This window comes from Gracilinanus agilis, chromosome 2 (assembly GCF_016433145.1).
Source record: "Gracilinanus agilis isolate LMUSP501 chromosome 2, AgileGrace, whole genome shotgun sequence".
Classification (NCBI taxonomy): domain Eukaryota; kingdom Metazoa; phylum Chordata; class Mammalia; order Didelphimorphia; family Didelphidae; genus Gracilinanus; species Gracilinanus agilis.
Window position 1 is genome coordinate 186,067,725 of NC_058131.1, and position 16,602 is coordinate 186,084,326.

General features: G+C 34.9%; 2 protein-coding genes across 3 annotated transcripts in view; one reads left to right on the forward strand and one right to left on the reverse strand.

The window, feature by feature from the left end:
- MCPH1 (microcephalin 1) overlaps nt 1-16,602 on the reverse strand; it is a 306,661-nt gene that overhangs the window by 150,152 nt on the left and 139,907 nt on the right. The gene's annotated exons all lie outside the window — the stretch shown is intronic.
- Nucleotides 1-16,602, forward strand: part of ANGPT2 (angiopoietin 2) — a 75,023-nt gene that overhangs the window by 54,341 nt on the left and 4,080 nt on the right. For both annotated transcript variants that reach the window (XM_044663597.1, XM_044663598.1), the window contains 5 exons: nt 4,021-4,253; nt 4,965-5,092; nt 9,091-9,192; nt 9,997-10,163; nt 16,001-16,131. In XM_044663597.1, the coding sequence (XP_044519532.1) occupies nt 4,021-4,253; nt 4,965-5,092; nt 9,091-9,192; nt 9,997-10,163; nt 16,001-16,131 (761 nt within the window). The remainder of the gene's footprint in view (nt 1-4,020; nt 4,254-4,964; nt 5,093-9,090; nt 9,193-9,996; nt 10,164-16,000; nt 16,132-16,602) is intronic.

Here is a 16,602-nt window from a genome sequence, read left to right on the forward strand (position 1 = left end):
GCTCACTTGCCTCTGGCCACCTCGGAGCACGAGGGAGGAATACAGCGCAGACACAAGTAGGCCAAGTAGGGATGGGAGAGAGCAGAAGGCCGGGAGGTGGTGGAGGGAGGAGCTGGCGTCGCCAGAGCTGAGGCCAGGAGGTGAGACAGGGGAGGTGAGGCGGCACCAGGAGCAGGAAGGAGGCGGAGTCACGTGGATCGCTGAGGGGAGAGTAGAGAGATGGGGTGGAGGATCTCCCTAAGAGCATCCAGAGAGGCCCAGATAAGGACCTGAAATTGTTCCTGCCTCCACATTCAGGGCAATAGTAAGATGGCGCTGACTGGATCCAAAGCCAGTAAGTGACACTGGATAGAGCGGGCCCGGAGCCAGGAAGCCCCAAGTTCAAATTCGGGGATAGATGCTTACTAGCTGTGTGGCCCTGGGCCAGGCACTTAATTGTGCTCTGCCTTAGTTTTCTCAACTGTAAAAAGGGGAATGATAACTCCATCTTCACAAGGTTGTTGCAGGGATAAAATGAAATAAGTGCCTGGCACGTAATGGGCATTATATAGGTGTCTATTCCTTTCTCTTCCCTTCTCACTCATCTCTTTTTCTCTCTCCTGCACCAGTCTGGTGAAAAGAAGGCCTCCCAAGATAAGTCTTTTTTATATGCATACTTAATTCCCTCCTGTTAACCCTTAAAATGTCCCCCTTTCTCAATTCCTCCCTGACATCAACATCTTTCCTTACCTATCCCTCTAACCACTCTGGTGGGGTTTTCCCTGTTCTGAATCGTCATTCGTCCCCTCCTCTGGTCACTGCAGGTGGCCCCCAGGGCTCCCCACTCTCTCTGGGCTCTCTCTCTGTGATTCCCTCAAGTATGGAGTTCTGGTGGTTATTTCTCTGCTGCTAATTCCTAGATTTCTCTATTGCACTCCAGGCCTGTTTCAGACTGCCTGTGCCACACTCTCACTTCCTCAAACTTTTCCTGACCAAAATGGGACTCACTCTCTTTTCTTCTAAAGGCGCCGTCCAGCCCCTTTACACGTAGCCATCTTTCTGGTCCTCCAATCTTACAAATCAGCATCATCCCAGACTCTCCTCTGCTTTATCCCCCAGATAACCAGGTGCCAAATTGATTCTGAGTCCAAAATACCCCTGGCATTTGTTTCCTCCCTTTTCCCTTCCATGTTAACTGTCCTAGCACAGGCCTCCATCACCTCTCCCTGAGATTATTGCTAGAGTTTTCCAGCTGACAACCCTGTTTTTTTGTCTCTCTTCTCTCTAACCTATCCTCCCCCAAAAACAGCTCACATGTGGCCATGGGGCCTTGTTGCCTGCCCAAAGGACAGAATTCAAAAATGAATTCCTGACTGACATTTGAATGGAGCCTCCTTCCCTAGATTTTTCATGGTTGTCCCCTTCATGTACTATACATTCCAGTGACCCTGGCCTACTTGTTTCCTTACCAAACTCCACATTCCATATCTCACTTCCATGTCTTTGCATGAGCTATTCCCATCAGAGGATACAATGCAATAGGCTCCAAGGAAGAGGTATATCAGAGTGGAGAGAGTAGTCAACAGTGATGAAAATTATAAAAAGGTCAAGAAGGTTAAGGACTGAGAAAAAACAACTAGATTTAGCAACCTTTAGTGGGGACAGCTAGGTGGCTCAGTGGATTGAGAGTGAGGCCTATAGAAGGGAGGTTTGGGCTCATATATTTCCTGGCTATGTGTCTGTGGACTAGTCGCTTAACCCCTATTGCCAAACCCTTGCCACTCTTCTGCCTTAGAATCTATACTTACTGATTCCAAAATGGAAGGTTAGGGTTTAAAATAAAAGAGAGATCATTAGATTCAGAAGAGTGGTGGGTTTAGCAACTAGATTACATGGAGATCAAGAGTAATTGAATAGTGACAGAGTAAAGGCAGCTTTAAATAATTTTAATTTTCTCATATATTGAATATGGTTGGATGAATTTATCCCTATCAAAGAAATATGACGAGGGGCAGCTAATTGGCTTTGTGGATTAAGAGCCAGGCCTGGAAACAGGAAATCCAGGGTTCAAATCTGGCCTCAGACACTTCCTATCTTTGTGACTCTGGGTGAATCACTTCACCACCACAGCCTAGCCCTTATTGTTCTTCTACCTTGGAACCAATACACATTATTGATTCTAAGATGGAAGGTAAGTAAGGGTTTAAAAAAAAAAAAAAAAGAAATATGGTGGACATTTAGGGAAAAATTATTTTTCTCCTTCACAGAGGCCTTCATTATTTATCAAGGATCCATAAAGGGAGTTCAAATTTGAATATACTATTTAAAAATGTTTTATTATAATGTAAGGTAACTTATAAAATAATTTAGAAGTCAGAAAAATAGAGAATTTTTCTCCCTCCAAAAGCAAATCTTGCAAGGCAAACCTCACATGAAAAACATAATTTATTTATAATAAACTTTTAAGTTAAAAAAAGAGTTAGGTTCAGGTTCTGACATAATGTTTGTTTTTATCCTTTTTGCTTGCATCCTGAGTGTTTTATCAAGTGACTTTTCAGACAAAATTTCCCCCTGGGATCTAGATAAATGTTCAGTTTTCAAATGTCACAGTCTAGAATGACAGACTGCAAGCAAGAGACTTTTGTTGCACTTTCCCCCCCCCCCCTTCAGTTACTAGAGGATGCTTAATTGCTCAACAATGTTGGAATTTAAAAAAAAACATAGAAAGCAAAACTTACAATTAAAGGTCAAAGTATCCAATATTCCTATTACATCCTATTTTTGAAGAATTTCTGTCAACCACAATCACCAAGCCTTTGTGTGTATTCCGGGGAAACAATTAACATTCTTAAAAGTTCAATATACACATAAACAATACTCACTTGGAAACATTTTTCTATTTTAACTAACAGGAAACACTTCCAGTTTAAAATTAAGTTTACTTTTAATTAATAATCTTTGTTAAAGCAAGTAAATAAACCAAATTATTCTGAAACTAACCTAGCACTATTTTGAGGCCTACTTTAATAATTCCATTTATAAAAGTTAAAGATATATACTATTATGTAATTGTTAGCTTTATTTTGGGAAAATTAAAATATCTACCTCTTAAACAACAAAAACTACAAAGATCTTTAAAATTATAGTGTTGCTTTATCTACATTAAAGTATAGTATTTTATTTTAAAGTGTAGAATTCTTAAAGCAGCAAGGTAAATAAAAAAATAAAATGTGAAGATTTAAAATGTGAGTTTCTATATAATGGTAATCTATGGAAAAAAAGGGGAGAATTTCCAAAGAGAATATTTTTAAGAGGAATAAGGTAGGAAAAAAACTGAAGGAAGAGGCTGAAAAATCTTGCCTACTTTTAAAGACTCAAATCAAATTTTTCCTTCCATAAAGCCTTCCCTGACCACCTTACCCTGCAAAAACTCTCTTTCTCTTGAATTTTAAACTTAGCAATTATTATATAGTGAGGTTAATGGTATTTTCATGATCATATATAACTCATTAATTACATTAGAAGCTGCTTGAAAGTAAGGATGTTATCTCACAATTTTTGGCATCTCTTCACTGTTTTCCACATGTGAGATATTCAATAAATATCAGTTGATCAATTAAATACAGTAGGGCACCCATATCTGCAAAGAATACTTTCCTAGACCTACATGGATGGTTGAAACCATAGATGTGGGCAAGCACCTGCTGATCTCCATGTATATGTGCAATCTCTTCCCCTCTTGCCTCTTAGCTGGGTTACTCCATTGCCTATCCGCCTCAAAAAAAAAATCCGTAAAAAAAGTCTAAGTGGAAATAGAAGAGGCTCCTAGGGGCAGAAGGGTGGGGATTTCTGGAGAACTTCCATGCTTTGGTTTAATCATAGATAACTAAAACCAAGAGTAAAGTAGCAGATAAGGAGTCCCTACTTGCATATATGATTAGAATTAAAAGTAATCTTTATATGTGCTTATATTTGTATTTATGTATAGTATATTGCTTTGGTGATGGCTAGAAAACACTAACACTGGCTTTCTCTTACAAGTTTCCTAGAAAAAAAAGTCCTTGATATGGAAGACAAGCATACAGTGCAGCTACAGTCAATAAAAGATGAAAAAGATCAGCTTCAAGTGTTAGTATCCAGACAAAATTCCATAATTGAAGAACTGGAAAAACAGTTAGTGACAGCTACAGCAAACAACTCAGTTCTTCAAAAGCAGCAACACGATCTGATGGAGACTGTCCACAGCTTGCTAACTATGATAACAGCACCAAACTGTAAGTGTAGTTACTAAAGGCTTTGCCATGCCATTAGCCATTAATCACCGATGCACTCAACATGCAAAAACAAAACATGGCTTATCTTTCCTATAAGACATCTTTCTTTACATGTTGTAGTCATAAAATCTCTTTGAGATTCAATACTGGACTATAAACATACAAAAACACATTCTACATGTGTATATGTGTATATATCTATTTATATATGTGTATATATATTGCTAATATATATATTCTATAAACTTGTTATTAAACTTTGGCCTTAAAGTAGGGCTACAGATAATATTGCATTTAGCTAGTGCTCTATTATGATTTCAGAACTAAATCTCCTTAAAGGAAGTTCAAAATGGATCTACCTTGTAACTACCATATTTAATTGGATTTTATTGTGCTTGATGTTCCATCAGAGTTAATTATAAGGTATTATTAATATAGCTAGCTGAAGATGAATGACAGTGATCAGGAAATTTTTAAAGGTTCATATGAAAAATAAAGTTATGTTTTAGATTATATAACTGTTTTTGAAAGAAAAAGTAGTAATGTGTTCTTTCTATTACTAAAGCAATTGCTTTTCATTTCAAGTAGAAATATAAATGTAATAAGAAGAGGTTGCTGATAAATGACTGGAACTTAAAATGTCTAACTGCTGGAGGAAATTATTTATCCTACCATCCTCTTCTTAACTGTTCTCATTTAATCTTTTCGCAGCCAAGAACTCCTTTGTGGCTAAAGAAGAACAAATCATTTTTAGAGACTGTGCTGAGGCTTTCAGAGCAGGCCTCACTACTAATGGCATCTATACATTAACTTTTCCTAATTCTACTGATGAGGTCAAGGTAAGAAACTTCTCTGCTTATACCCATTTTTAAATTCCCAAAGTTTTAAAGTCATTTTAGAAGCAGAGCAAATCTTACACTGTGATTGCCTACTATAACCTAAAAATTCCTCTAACTCCAAACCTGGAGGGTGTATTGGGCAAAACTCACTTGATCAGTTTCAACAATTAATAAGGAACCACTGTGTTCAGGCCTAATATGTCAAATAATGTTGATGTTTAAAAAGTAAGATTTATTGATTACTTTTATTTTAACATGCACTTCTGCAGATAATCCTACCAAATACCTGCTATTAGTGAAGTACTGGGCGAGATACTACACTGTTAAAAGATTAAGCTATATACAGTCCTTGCTCTCATAACCTTACAGTTTCTCATAAGGACATCAGAGGCATTCAAATAACTGTAACACAAAATGATATGAATTAAATGCATAAAAGAGGTACAAAAGCTGTTCTGGGAGGGGAAGGATCTAAACTGTGAAAATCAGAAAGGACTTCATGGAGGATGTGGCATTTGAGCTTGGTAGTAAAGGATGAGTACGGCACCAAGGTGAAGATGGAGGGGGATGGCAAAGGGGTGCAGGGAACAATTTGCCAAATCATGGAAGCAGATATGCTGGGTCTTTATTCTGTGAAAAGAAAAAGCAATCCAGTTTGTCTGGGCTGAAGCACACATGGAAGGGAGTAGTTTGAGAAAAAAATTGGAAACATTGGGCTGCTACTGCTAAGCAAAGAAGTTTTAATTTTACTGGTTAGGCAAAAGAATTAATGAAGGGATTTGAGCAGAGAATTAATTATTCCAACTGGTCTGAGTAGTCTGATCTTATTGCTTCATCTTCTTTGACTACTTTTTAAAGTTGAGTTTATTTATTCTAGACTTTCAATTTTGCCTTTTTTCCTGTATCTCTAAGACATCGTAGGTCTCTCTTATCTAGATACCTCATCAGGTTACTACAGCATCAGTCAACTAATGTAAAAACATTATTTAAGTTCTCATCTTGTGCCAGGAATTGTGCTAGACAATGGGAATACAAAAAAGGGCAAATGTTAGTCCTGGTTCTAAAGGAGTTCACATTTTAATACCAGAAGATTGGGAGTGGGGTTGAACTGGAAGGAACATTTATTAACATTTTCATTTCTGAATTGAATTTTGGGGGACATTGATCTGAACTTAAAAAAATAAATTTATGGCAGTGTGGGCAATTAAAAAAGATTTACTTTGAAATTGAGTTACCTCAGTTTGTGCACTGCTTATTTTTTAAAACCACAATCAAATTTTTTTAAAAAATTAATATTTCAATTTCTAACCACCTTTCTCTTAAGGCTTACTATTAAAAGCCTGAAGAAATGCTGCTGACAGCCTCTAGAATTTCCATTAGGATGGAGTATATCATGCAAAGGATGCAGTGTACAATCTGTTACCTTTTGCTTTAGATGGAACTATATATACAAATAGTGAATACACAGAAACTTAATATTTCTATAACATTTCAAAATGATTTTTATGTTACTATATTTTTTGCCTTATCAGACACATAAAGGGAGACCGAATTAAAATCTAATGGGATGGCTTTTGTTCCTTGTTTTTGTTCAAGTACTCAAGAGAAATAAGTAGCAAATTTAGGAGAACTGTTCTCCAATCTCAGAAGAGGCATCAGTCACTCTATTGGGCTATATGTTTGCCTTTCTTGATGATTCTCATTAAAGTATATTGGGCCTGACAAGCAAGTAAATTTATGATTTTGGAAAGATATGCTAACTCAGACTCTATCTGAAAAGAAAGAGAGAGAAAAAAAAGCCTGTTATAGAAAACTTTGTTTGGCAATAATGCATTACCCTCATGTATTTTTGTCTTATTTAGGTCTAATACTGTTGGGCCCTGATAGTACTTGGATTGCAAAAGATGTGTAAAGTTAATATGTATAAAATTCTATGGGTAGTGAATATGTGCATGTAGTTCCAGTGTGAGCTTGCATGGGAGGGAGTGAAAGATTTTTTAAAGTATAGGTTGTTGTAATGGGATCATGGGCCAGAATGTTATGGAGGTGGAGAGTAAATTTAAGCCAAATATATAGAATAGTGGAAAGAATATTGGTGATAGAATCAAAGGACATAAGTTCAGAGTCTCTCTATGATATTTAGTACATATGTGACTTGGGGTAGGTCATTTAACCTCTATATCAAGCTGTAGAATAACCATAAATCCAAAATGTCAGACTGTGTTTTTCAGGCTCTGAATGAAGGATCCTTCTGAAGTGCAAATATTTGTAAGAGGATAAATTTATTATAGCAGTAAAAGTGTTTTCACTTATTAAAATAAAGGAATTGGATTAGATGTTCCTAGAACTACTTCCAGTTCTAAATCTTGGGATTCAAAGGAACATTTCTGCTTTAGTTTGCAATATTCATCCAAGTTTCTACACAAAGGGGAATCATAGTCTTGTATGTCCTAGCTATTGAGGGTACAGAAGTCCTCTTCTTTGTCAGAAATATTGTGTCCCCAGTTACTAGGATCATCACTATGTATTCAGATCTGCTTTTGTTTCTCAATTAATTGTTTACAGCTGATGCATAAAATTTAGCTCAAGCATTAACTGCTAAAAGAAAATCCAAGCCTTATTTCTACTATTAGCAAGGATATAAGATCCTTGAACCATGCAAGAGAATGTTAATCAAATGCATTATGTGCCCTCATATTTGTTGTAATCCAAGAAGCTAATGCCTTTATTGGCGCTTATCTGAGGACTCCTGCATTTATGATCCAGATAGAATCTATAGAACTATTTCCACTTAATGCTTCTATTCCTTCTGGCTATGCAAACTATTTTATTTGAAAAAAATTTCCTGTGAAATTTGTATAACCTAGTTAACTATAGCCCTCTAAATCGACTTTTTGTAAATCCCTCTTAGGACCCATAGGTCACTATGGTCACAAAACATAATTTCCACAGCTCTGTGACTAATGGAGTTAAAAATAATAGATATGGTTCCAGATTACATATATACTGATAATAGAATGTCATTCAATGTGAGGAAAGTAAACTCTAAAACCTCATATTAAGTTCTAGAGCAAGTGGGTCCTTTTTCATTCTGCCTTCTATATCTTTTAAGCAGTAATCTAATATACAAATGCTGTGGTGTTACAAAAACTACAAAAAATTGGAGAACTCAACTTGACATACCTTAGTGGTCTATCAGAGCAAGGATAAGAATAAGTTAAATAGTGGGCCAATTAAGTGAATTTTTATTTAAAGATATGTAGGATAATATTTTTCATTAATACAGTATAATATTACCTTTGTAAGTTCTGCTGTTTATATCCTAAAATAACTTTTTGTATTAAGAATAAATCTGAAAATCACTGAAATATTTTGAAAACAGGAGTAAGAGTGTATCATTGACTAAATTAAGACAAGGAGAAAAGAGCACTGTTACATAGTGCTTCCCTGGGATTAAAGTATCCAATATCTTGAAACCAGGTTCTATGGGGTAGAAGTTATAGAAGAATATATATTAGTGGATTTAAAAAAACTCTCTGGTCAACTGGGACAATAACTTGCATTCCACAGTGTTGAATTTTGAAGGACTCCATAGTTAGAGGTTTCAGAGCATGATAATAAATTCTTGCTAGGAAACTTTGGGAACCTTGAGGTGGAGGCAAATCCTTTTCCACAGAAGCTATAGAGAAATCAGGTTAGGCATTGTACTTTCATGACCAGAGACCCCACTTTGTAACTGCTCTGCAATCTGGCACAGTAGGCAGGAGGTGCCAAGATATTAGAAAGTCTAAGGATACTATAATGTTTTCTACTCTTTTTTCATAATTAAGACCTTATTCACCTTGTCCCCTAGAACAGTTTCTCAGAACAGTTCACTTTTCCAAAGCAACCAAGAGTTCTCCACCTGTTTTAAAAAATATTTGTGGGGCTATGTAGGTCTTTAAATCTGTGATATTTATATTTTTTGCATAAAATAAGCCTGCATTTCTTCTTGGCAGGCATACTGTGACATGGAATCCAGTGGAGGTGGATGGACAGTTATTCAGAGGCGGGAAGATGGCAGCACTGATTTTCAGCGAACGTGGAAGGAATATAAAATGGTATGCAAAAATCTAAGGGTTCATTCATCTTAAATTACATTTCTTAATGAAAACTATTTTTCAAGATACTGTATGCTTATCACAGGGAAGAAAACTTATTGCAAATTACAAAATATTTCTTGTCCTTTGAACTTTTTTTACTTATTTATTTTTCTAAAATCTTTACCTCCCATCTTAGAATCATTATGTGAATTTGTTCCAAGGCAGAGGAGCAGTAAGATCTAGGCAATGAGGGTTAAGGGACTTGCCTAGAGTCTCATATCCAGAAAGAATCTGAGGCCACATTTGAACCTAGGACCTCCCAACTATAGGCCTGGCTCTCAATCCATCAAACCCCCTAGCTGCCTCTTTTTCTTGACCTTTTAAAAAATGGCATAATTCATCATATGGTATTCTGATTAAATAAATCTCTGAATCAACCTGAATAATATAATGAAAACATGTAGCTAAGTGGAGACTAGGATACAGGCTGTTAGTTTTCATCATCATCATCATTTTTTGAAAATTATTTCATGAGCCTTTACATTTGTAATTTGCAAGGAGTTTCTTATTTTTATATTTCTTCAGGTAATTTCCCCAAAGTTCCAATCATTCTAATACTAATAGTTCCCTTATAAATGCTTCCATTCCTTAAGCCTGTTTCTGGTGAAATCTATTTCCTCAGTGTTATAAGTTATGACTCTACGTACAAGAAACTATTTCTTTTGAAAGACCCAAAATAATTACAATTTAAACTGACTGTTAATATCAAAGTAGTAAAGGAAAAAAATAAATAAATAATTTTAAAAACTTCTTAAATTACAGGGATTTGGCGATCCTGCTGGAGAGTACTGGCTAGGAAATGAACTTGTTTCCCAGTTGACTAATCAACAACGCTATGTGCTTAAAATACATCTTAAAGATTGGGAAGGAAATGAGGCATATTCACTGTATGAACATTTCTATCTTTCAAATGAAGAACTCAATTATAGGTAAGCATATTTTATATAACTAAGGAGTTTTAGAAGATGAATCCTGAATCAACTCTAAAATTTCTTGTAAATTTGTCATATTACATATTCAGAACCATCAAAAAAACCAAGAAATTATTAAAAAATTTAAAAAATTTACCTGTTAAATTTTTATTTGGCCAAAATTTACAGCATAAATTAATAGGATAGAATGTTGGGCCTGAAGTAAGAAAAATTTGAGTTCAAATCTAGGCTTGAATACATACTAGATATGTAACCCTGTAAGAAGTCATTTAATTGTTGTTTACCTCAGTTTCCACAACTGTAAAATGAGGATAATAATTTCAACCTCCCCACCAGGGTTGGGGAAAGGATGAAATGAATGATATTTTTTAAATGCTTAGCCAACTAGCACATAATAGGCCCTTAGGCAGTTGGTTTACCCATCCTTACTTCCTTTCTTCCCTCCCTGGGTTTTTACAGGTAGGGAAATAATCCCATAATGGTGAAGTGATTTGCCCAGGGTCCCATAGGGAATAAAATAACAGAACTATGATTTGAAGGCAGGTCCTCTGATTCCAAAGCCAATTCTTTTTTCCATTTTCCATATATTGCTTTATTTGGATCTTAGTTATCAATGTTTAGTTTCTGTTGGCATCATAATGGCAATAAATCTACAAACTAAATTCCTTTGTTTTGCTCTCAAATTCAAATTGTTTTGAAGTGAATCTATGTTCTTCTTTTATTTTATTTTAAAAATATATAAATTCAATCTTCATTAATGTCTTTCCTTTACAGTTTACCTCTTTAAGATAGTCATGTCATAATGACAGACTATAGGAAAAGTAAAGGTACTTTTTTTTTAAATTATGCAGTTTCAGTATCATCATGCAGAAGTTCTAAAACAAGGATAATTTTATATGGTTACCAAAGGATTGATTTAATGACAAAATGGAGAGGAACATAAAAAGTGTATAAAGTCACCCATGTGGGAGCCCTGAACAAGCTACCAGCTTCATGAATAATGTGCTATTAGTCATTTTGGTCCTGTCCAACCCCATTTGGGGTTTTCTTGGCAAAGATATTTCAGTGGTTTATTATATCCTTCTTCAGATCATTTTACAGATGAGGAGTTGAGGCAAACAGGATTAAGTGTTTGCCTAGAGTCACAATGCTGGTAAATATCGGAGGCTGGATTTGAACTCACGGAGATGAATCTTCCTGACTCCAGGCCCTGTATTCTATCCACTTTGCCACTTAGCTGCCCTTTAACAATACATGTCATAGAACATAGAATACTTGTTGCTTTTTCAGAAAAACTGACAAGAGCTAAGCTTTCTGTTGTTCTTTAAACATTTTCCTCACAACAATATTGTGAGAGGAGTATGGTTTTTTTAATAGACTGGGAAACTGAAACTCCAAGAGAGAGAAATTGACTTGTCCATGGCCATGCAACAAGTAAAAGTATTGAGGCCAGGACTGAAACCTAAATATTCAGACTCTAAGGTCTCTGTTATTTTACAATGGCATTGCATTTGGTGGGATGTTCAATTAGCAAAGCAGCTATGGTCTATAAGATTTCAGTTGTATCTAGGACTGTGTGCTAATTGCCTTCGACCCACTTGCAGTTTCTTAAGCAGACCTCAAGTTCTTTTGCCTTTGGTATAGAGTTCTCAGGAATTTTGTATCACTGTTGTAATGCTAGTAAACAGGATGGAAGGAAAGAAGAAAATGGAGGAACAAATGTTTGATAAGTGCTTACAAGTGCTAGGCACTGTGCTGATGTGCTCATGATGGCTGTTCTTGGGTTTTATTCTTCATATTTGTATCTTTAAGACATAGCAAAGTTCCTGGAACATTGTAGATGACATATAAAGTCCTACTCACTGATGGAATCTCAGAAAAAGCAGGGAAAATATAATTGATGAGAAAATTCAGTACATTCCCAGGAGAATTACAAAACAATTCTCCCAGAGAATCTTAATGAAAAAGATAGACAAACACATATACCTAAGAAACACATAGCTACATATCAAGATACACAGGTCCTTAAGAGATATATCTGTGTATTAGGGCTGAAAAAAAAAAAAGAAACTGAGAGATATCTGAGATCCTGGAGGTATCAAATGTATTGGATTCATATGTAGAGGCTCTAAGAAAGTACTATAATATAGGATTTCAAGGCGGGGCAGGGAAAAGAATTACCTGGTAGAATTTAATAATGAGAACTTTTCAGAAAAAGAGAATGATACACACACACACAGAAAGAGAGAGAGAGGGAGGGAAAGAGAGAGAGAGGGAGGGAGGATGGCTCAACCATTAGAACATAGATAGCCCTGTTGGAAGGGAGTGTATCTGTTTTGTCTAAAGTATCATGCTGAGCTGGCCTCAGGAAGAAGTGAGTTCAAATTCTGTGGTTAATCCTTACTAGCTTTAGGATCATGGCAAGTTATTTAACCTCTGAGTATCCCAGGACAACTTTCTTCTAAGTTGCTGATATGCATCAGTGGAAATCATTTGTCTTGATTGATTATTCTCCACATTAATGAAATTTTAGGTTTGAACTGACTCCGAAAAAAAAGAAAAATTCTCAGTGCCAACAACATAATAAGTGTTTACTAAATATTTATTAAATTGAAGGATTTAAAACCAGGAGAATGTATTCCATAGGTGACAAAAATATTGCCTAACATGTTAGACTTAGTATTAAGTGGTCAAAAATGGAAATATATTTTCAGTAGAAAAATGCAAAACCTCTATAAAAAATTCTTCAGTATCTCTCCATACTCAGCCCTCATTATAAAGACCAAATCTGAAAGGTAGACAAATAAACTGAACTTCTGGAACAAAAACTGTGGGCTCAGGAAAGATTTGACAAATTGACTTAGGCCTAGCCTTTCTCTCATTTTGTTGGCTATCAAAAAAACAAACTGTACAGTTGTGTAGTGCACCTCTCACAACAACAGAATTCAAATTTCAATTCTGTTAAAAACATCATTTGAATGGAGAATTACTTAGAAACTTCTAGAAAAAGTGGTAGCGAAGAGTGTTCTATTATTTCTTTAGAAGGATTGGTAATTGGGAAAAAAATACTTCAACCTTACCCTAGCCTCACAATTACTCTAACATGGTTCAAAACTCCACTGAATTTTAAGTTATAAATAGTATATCATTGTCTCAACTCCAAGTTAAATATTTTTTTCATCTGGAATCAGTTAGAATTTACAGCACTACACTTCTTTAAAACACACACACACTGACACACACAAATTAAGGAATTAGAATGTTTGTAGAGGAAACCTTTATAAATGGGTCATTACCCCTGCCCATTGACATTATTAAAAAATAATTATTCTACACTAAGATAGTTATAAATAGATACTTCCTTTTGACATGCAATCAGTGTTTGAGTAGGCCATAGAAAGCAATAGTTTAAAATCTAGTTTAATTTATTTGACTATTATAATTTAATACTTTACAGCTTAAGAATCTGTTAATAATGCTAAATTATGATGCTAGTGCTAATGTGAACTTTGTTGTACCTAAAACAGATCTGCCTTGTATAACAAAGCAACAAGTGTTGAATATCATTTTTTTCTTTTAAATTTGCCTCAGATGTTAGAAAAGAAACATCCATATTGTCAGACTAGATAAATGAACCAGCATAGGTATTATCATTATTAAAAATGAAGGAAAAATCTACGCGTAAATGCTCAAATTTAGCCAAAAATATTTACAAAATTTGAGATTTAATCACTGCTAGTATCAACTATTCTTTATCACTTAAAAAATCTTATTTCTGTTTTTAAATTAATATTAATTATCAAGTATCAAGGCAGAATAGCAGTAAGGGCTAGGCAATTGGGATTAAGTGACCTGCCCAGGGTCACATAGCTAAGAAGTGTCTGAGGCTAAATTTGAACCCAGGACCTCCCATCTCTGGGCCTGGCTCTTAATCCACTGAGCCACCCAGCTGCCCCCATATCAGTTATTTTATTTATTGAGCGGCAGATGGTTTAGATAGAGGAAAGAGTGCTGAACTCAGATCTAGGAAAATCTAGATTCAAAACTTTTCTCAGATACTTGCTAGCCATGTAACTCTGAGCAACTCATTTAACTCTGGGCAGCCTGTTTTTTCACTGTTTTTTCCCCCACAAGAATATTAATAACACTTATCTCTGAGAGTTTTGTGGAGATTAAATGAGATTATCTACATAATTAACTATCAATGTCAGATGTTATTATTAATATTGTTATCTGTTCACCTCTTCTACTTGACTGTCAGTGATTATTTTAGAAGTCTTAGTCTGGTTTTAAAAGGTGCTTATCATTATACTACTTCAGATTTCATTAGTACTTTGGATGAGTATATGCATTATCTATTCCATCAATAATATTTAAAATGAATTTTATGACATCTCTGGCATTCAGGAGGTACCTCTACATTACTGAAAACAAACTAATGATAAAAAGCATTTAAAATCAATTTATCATGATTTTCATCAATATATTTTAAAATGTTTGTTTATAATACTTGGTAGACATGGAGAGTGAGTCATGGCCCTGCCCTCTAGAAGTTATAACCAAAAAAAGCAGTGATATAATACAAAACATATTGAACTTTGAGTTGGGTAAGACTTGGCTTTGAATTCTGCCTCTGATGTATGCTAGCTTTTTGACAAATCACTTTAAACTTCAGTTTCTTTATTCATAAATTATGAATAAAATAAATTCAGATTATAGAAGTTCTTAATCCTTTTTCTCTCACTAGGGAACCCTCTCTCAGAACAATGTTTTTAAATGCATAAAATAAAATTAACAAGTATAATGGAAACCAAATATGTTGAAATAATCTAAGTATCTCTCTGTCTTTCTATGTATTTTTCTATTTTTTTAAATATTCATGGACCCCAAGTTAAGGATACGTGGTAATGAACATATTTCATATGGTTACTACAAGGATCAGATGAGCCAGTGAATACTTAGTAATTTTAAATTATACATACATATATACATATCCTTAAGCATAAATATAAATAGGATTAAGTATGTATATTTTATCTAAGTCATGGGTAAATTTACTTATAAAGCAATGAGTAAGAGAGTAACTGTAAAAGGTGACTCTGAGGAGATAGCTTATCTATCAGACATAGGTCCCATCTTGAAATCATATAAATATTTGGAGTCCCAAACCATGAAAAAAACAAGCATAACACTGATCTGTTTCCTAATCAGAAAAATCTCCTGAGACTTTCCTGACCCAATATTACAAGATATTGCCAATGAAGTATTATTTAACCTCAAGGATATATAATTTCATTGGTGTGGGTATTTTTTTACTACCACAGATCACCACACCTTGATAATTTAGTATATGGTATGGTATATGCCTTCAAAAAAAAGCCTTTAATAAATGTTACTTTACACTGAGTTGAGAACAAACTGTTAAAGAGTTCTAATATTCATTTCTACCTCCTTTATCCTGATACTCATCCTTATCCCACTATTCCCATCTTCTTTGGACATTGGTTAAGGGAAATTCTTCCCAAACCTGGGATCCTCTTTATCATCTTTCTCTCCTTTATTTACTAGAAAGCACTAGGAAAATGAATTCAAGGAACATGTGTATTTTCCATTGTTTTAAATGTAAGGAAACACCACAAGTCTCTTTTTTACCTTAGACCTTGCTGATAAGTTGGTTCCTGTTTATGCTACTGAAAAATATTTTGAACATAGTTATATCAGTACATGGAACAGAACACAACTCCTGTTGACCAGGATTTTCATTGTGAAATACTTTTCCACAACTGGAAATCAACAAGTTAGTTTCTATTTGGTTGTTTTTCTTTCTGCTACAGGATTCACCTTAAAGGACTTACGGGGACAGCAGGCAAAATAAGCAGCATAAGCCAACCAGGAAATGATTTTAGCACAAAGGATGCAGACAATGACAAATGTATTTGCAAATGTTCACAAATGCTAACAGGAGGTAGGAATGAATTTGTGTTTCTCAGTCTTCCTATTTTTATTGGCAGGGATGAGTATCATAGAGTTAATTTTGAATTTCCAAATTATGACTACTGACAAAATCCAAATCTCATAATTGGAGGTGTTTCAATGACAGGTAAAATTTGCTTTTCACCATTTTAGACTCTTGAATAATAAGCTAAGCTTGTTAGTGAGACGTTTTTATCTTAAAATATGTGTCAAGACCAACAGCTGAGAAACTGTCAAGGACTAAAGACATCCGATATCAAAAGGATCTCTTCTGACCTTGCGCATATTTCTAAGACACAAAAGTTTATATTTTGTTTTTACAAAAATAAAAGAGATGAAAATCTTCAAAATGGGTCTCCAGAAATATAGCTACAATTCACTATTGTGAGAAGCAGCATGATGGAGTAGAAAGAACAATGGAGACTTGGGTTCAAATTATGACAGACATCAAGGTACACTGGAA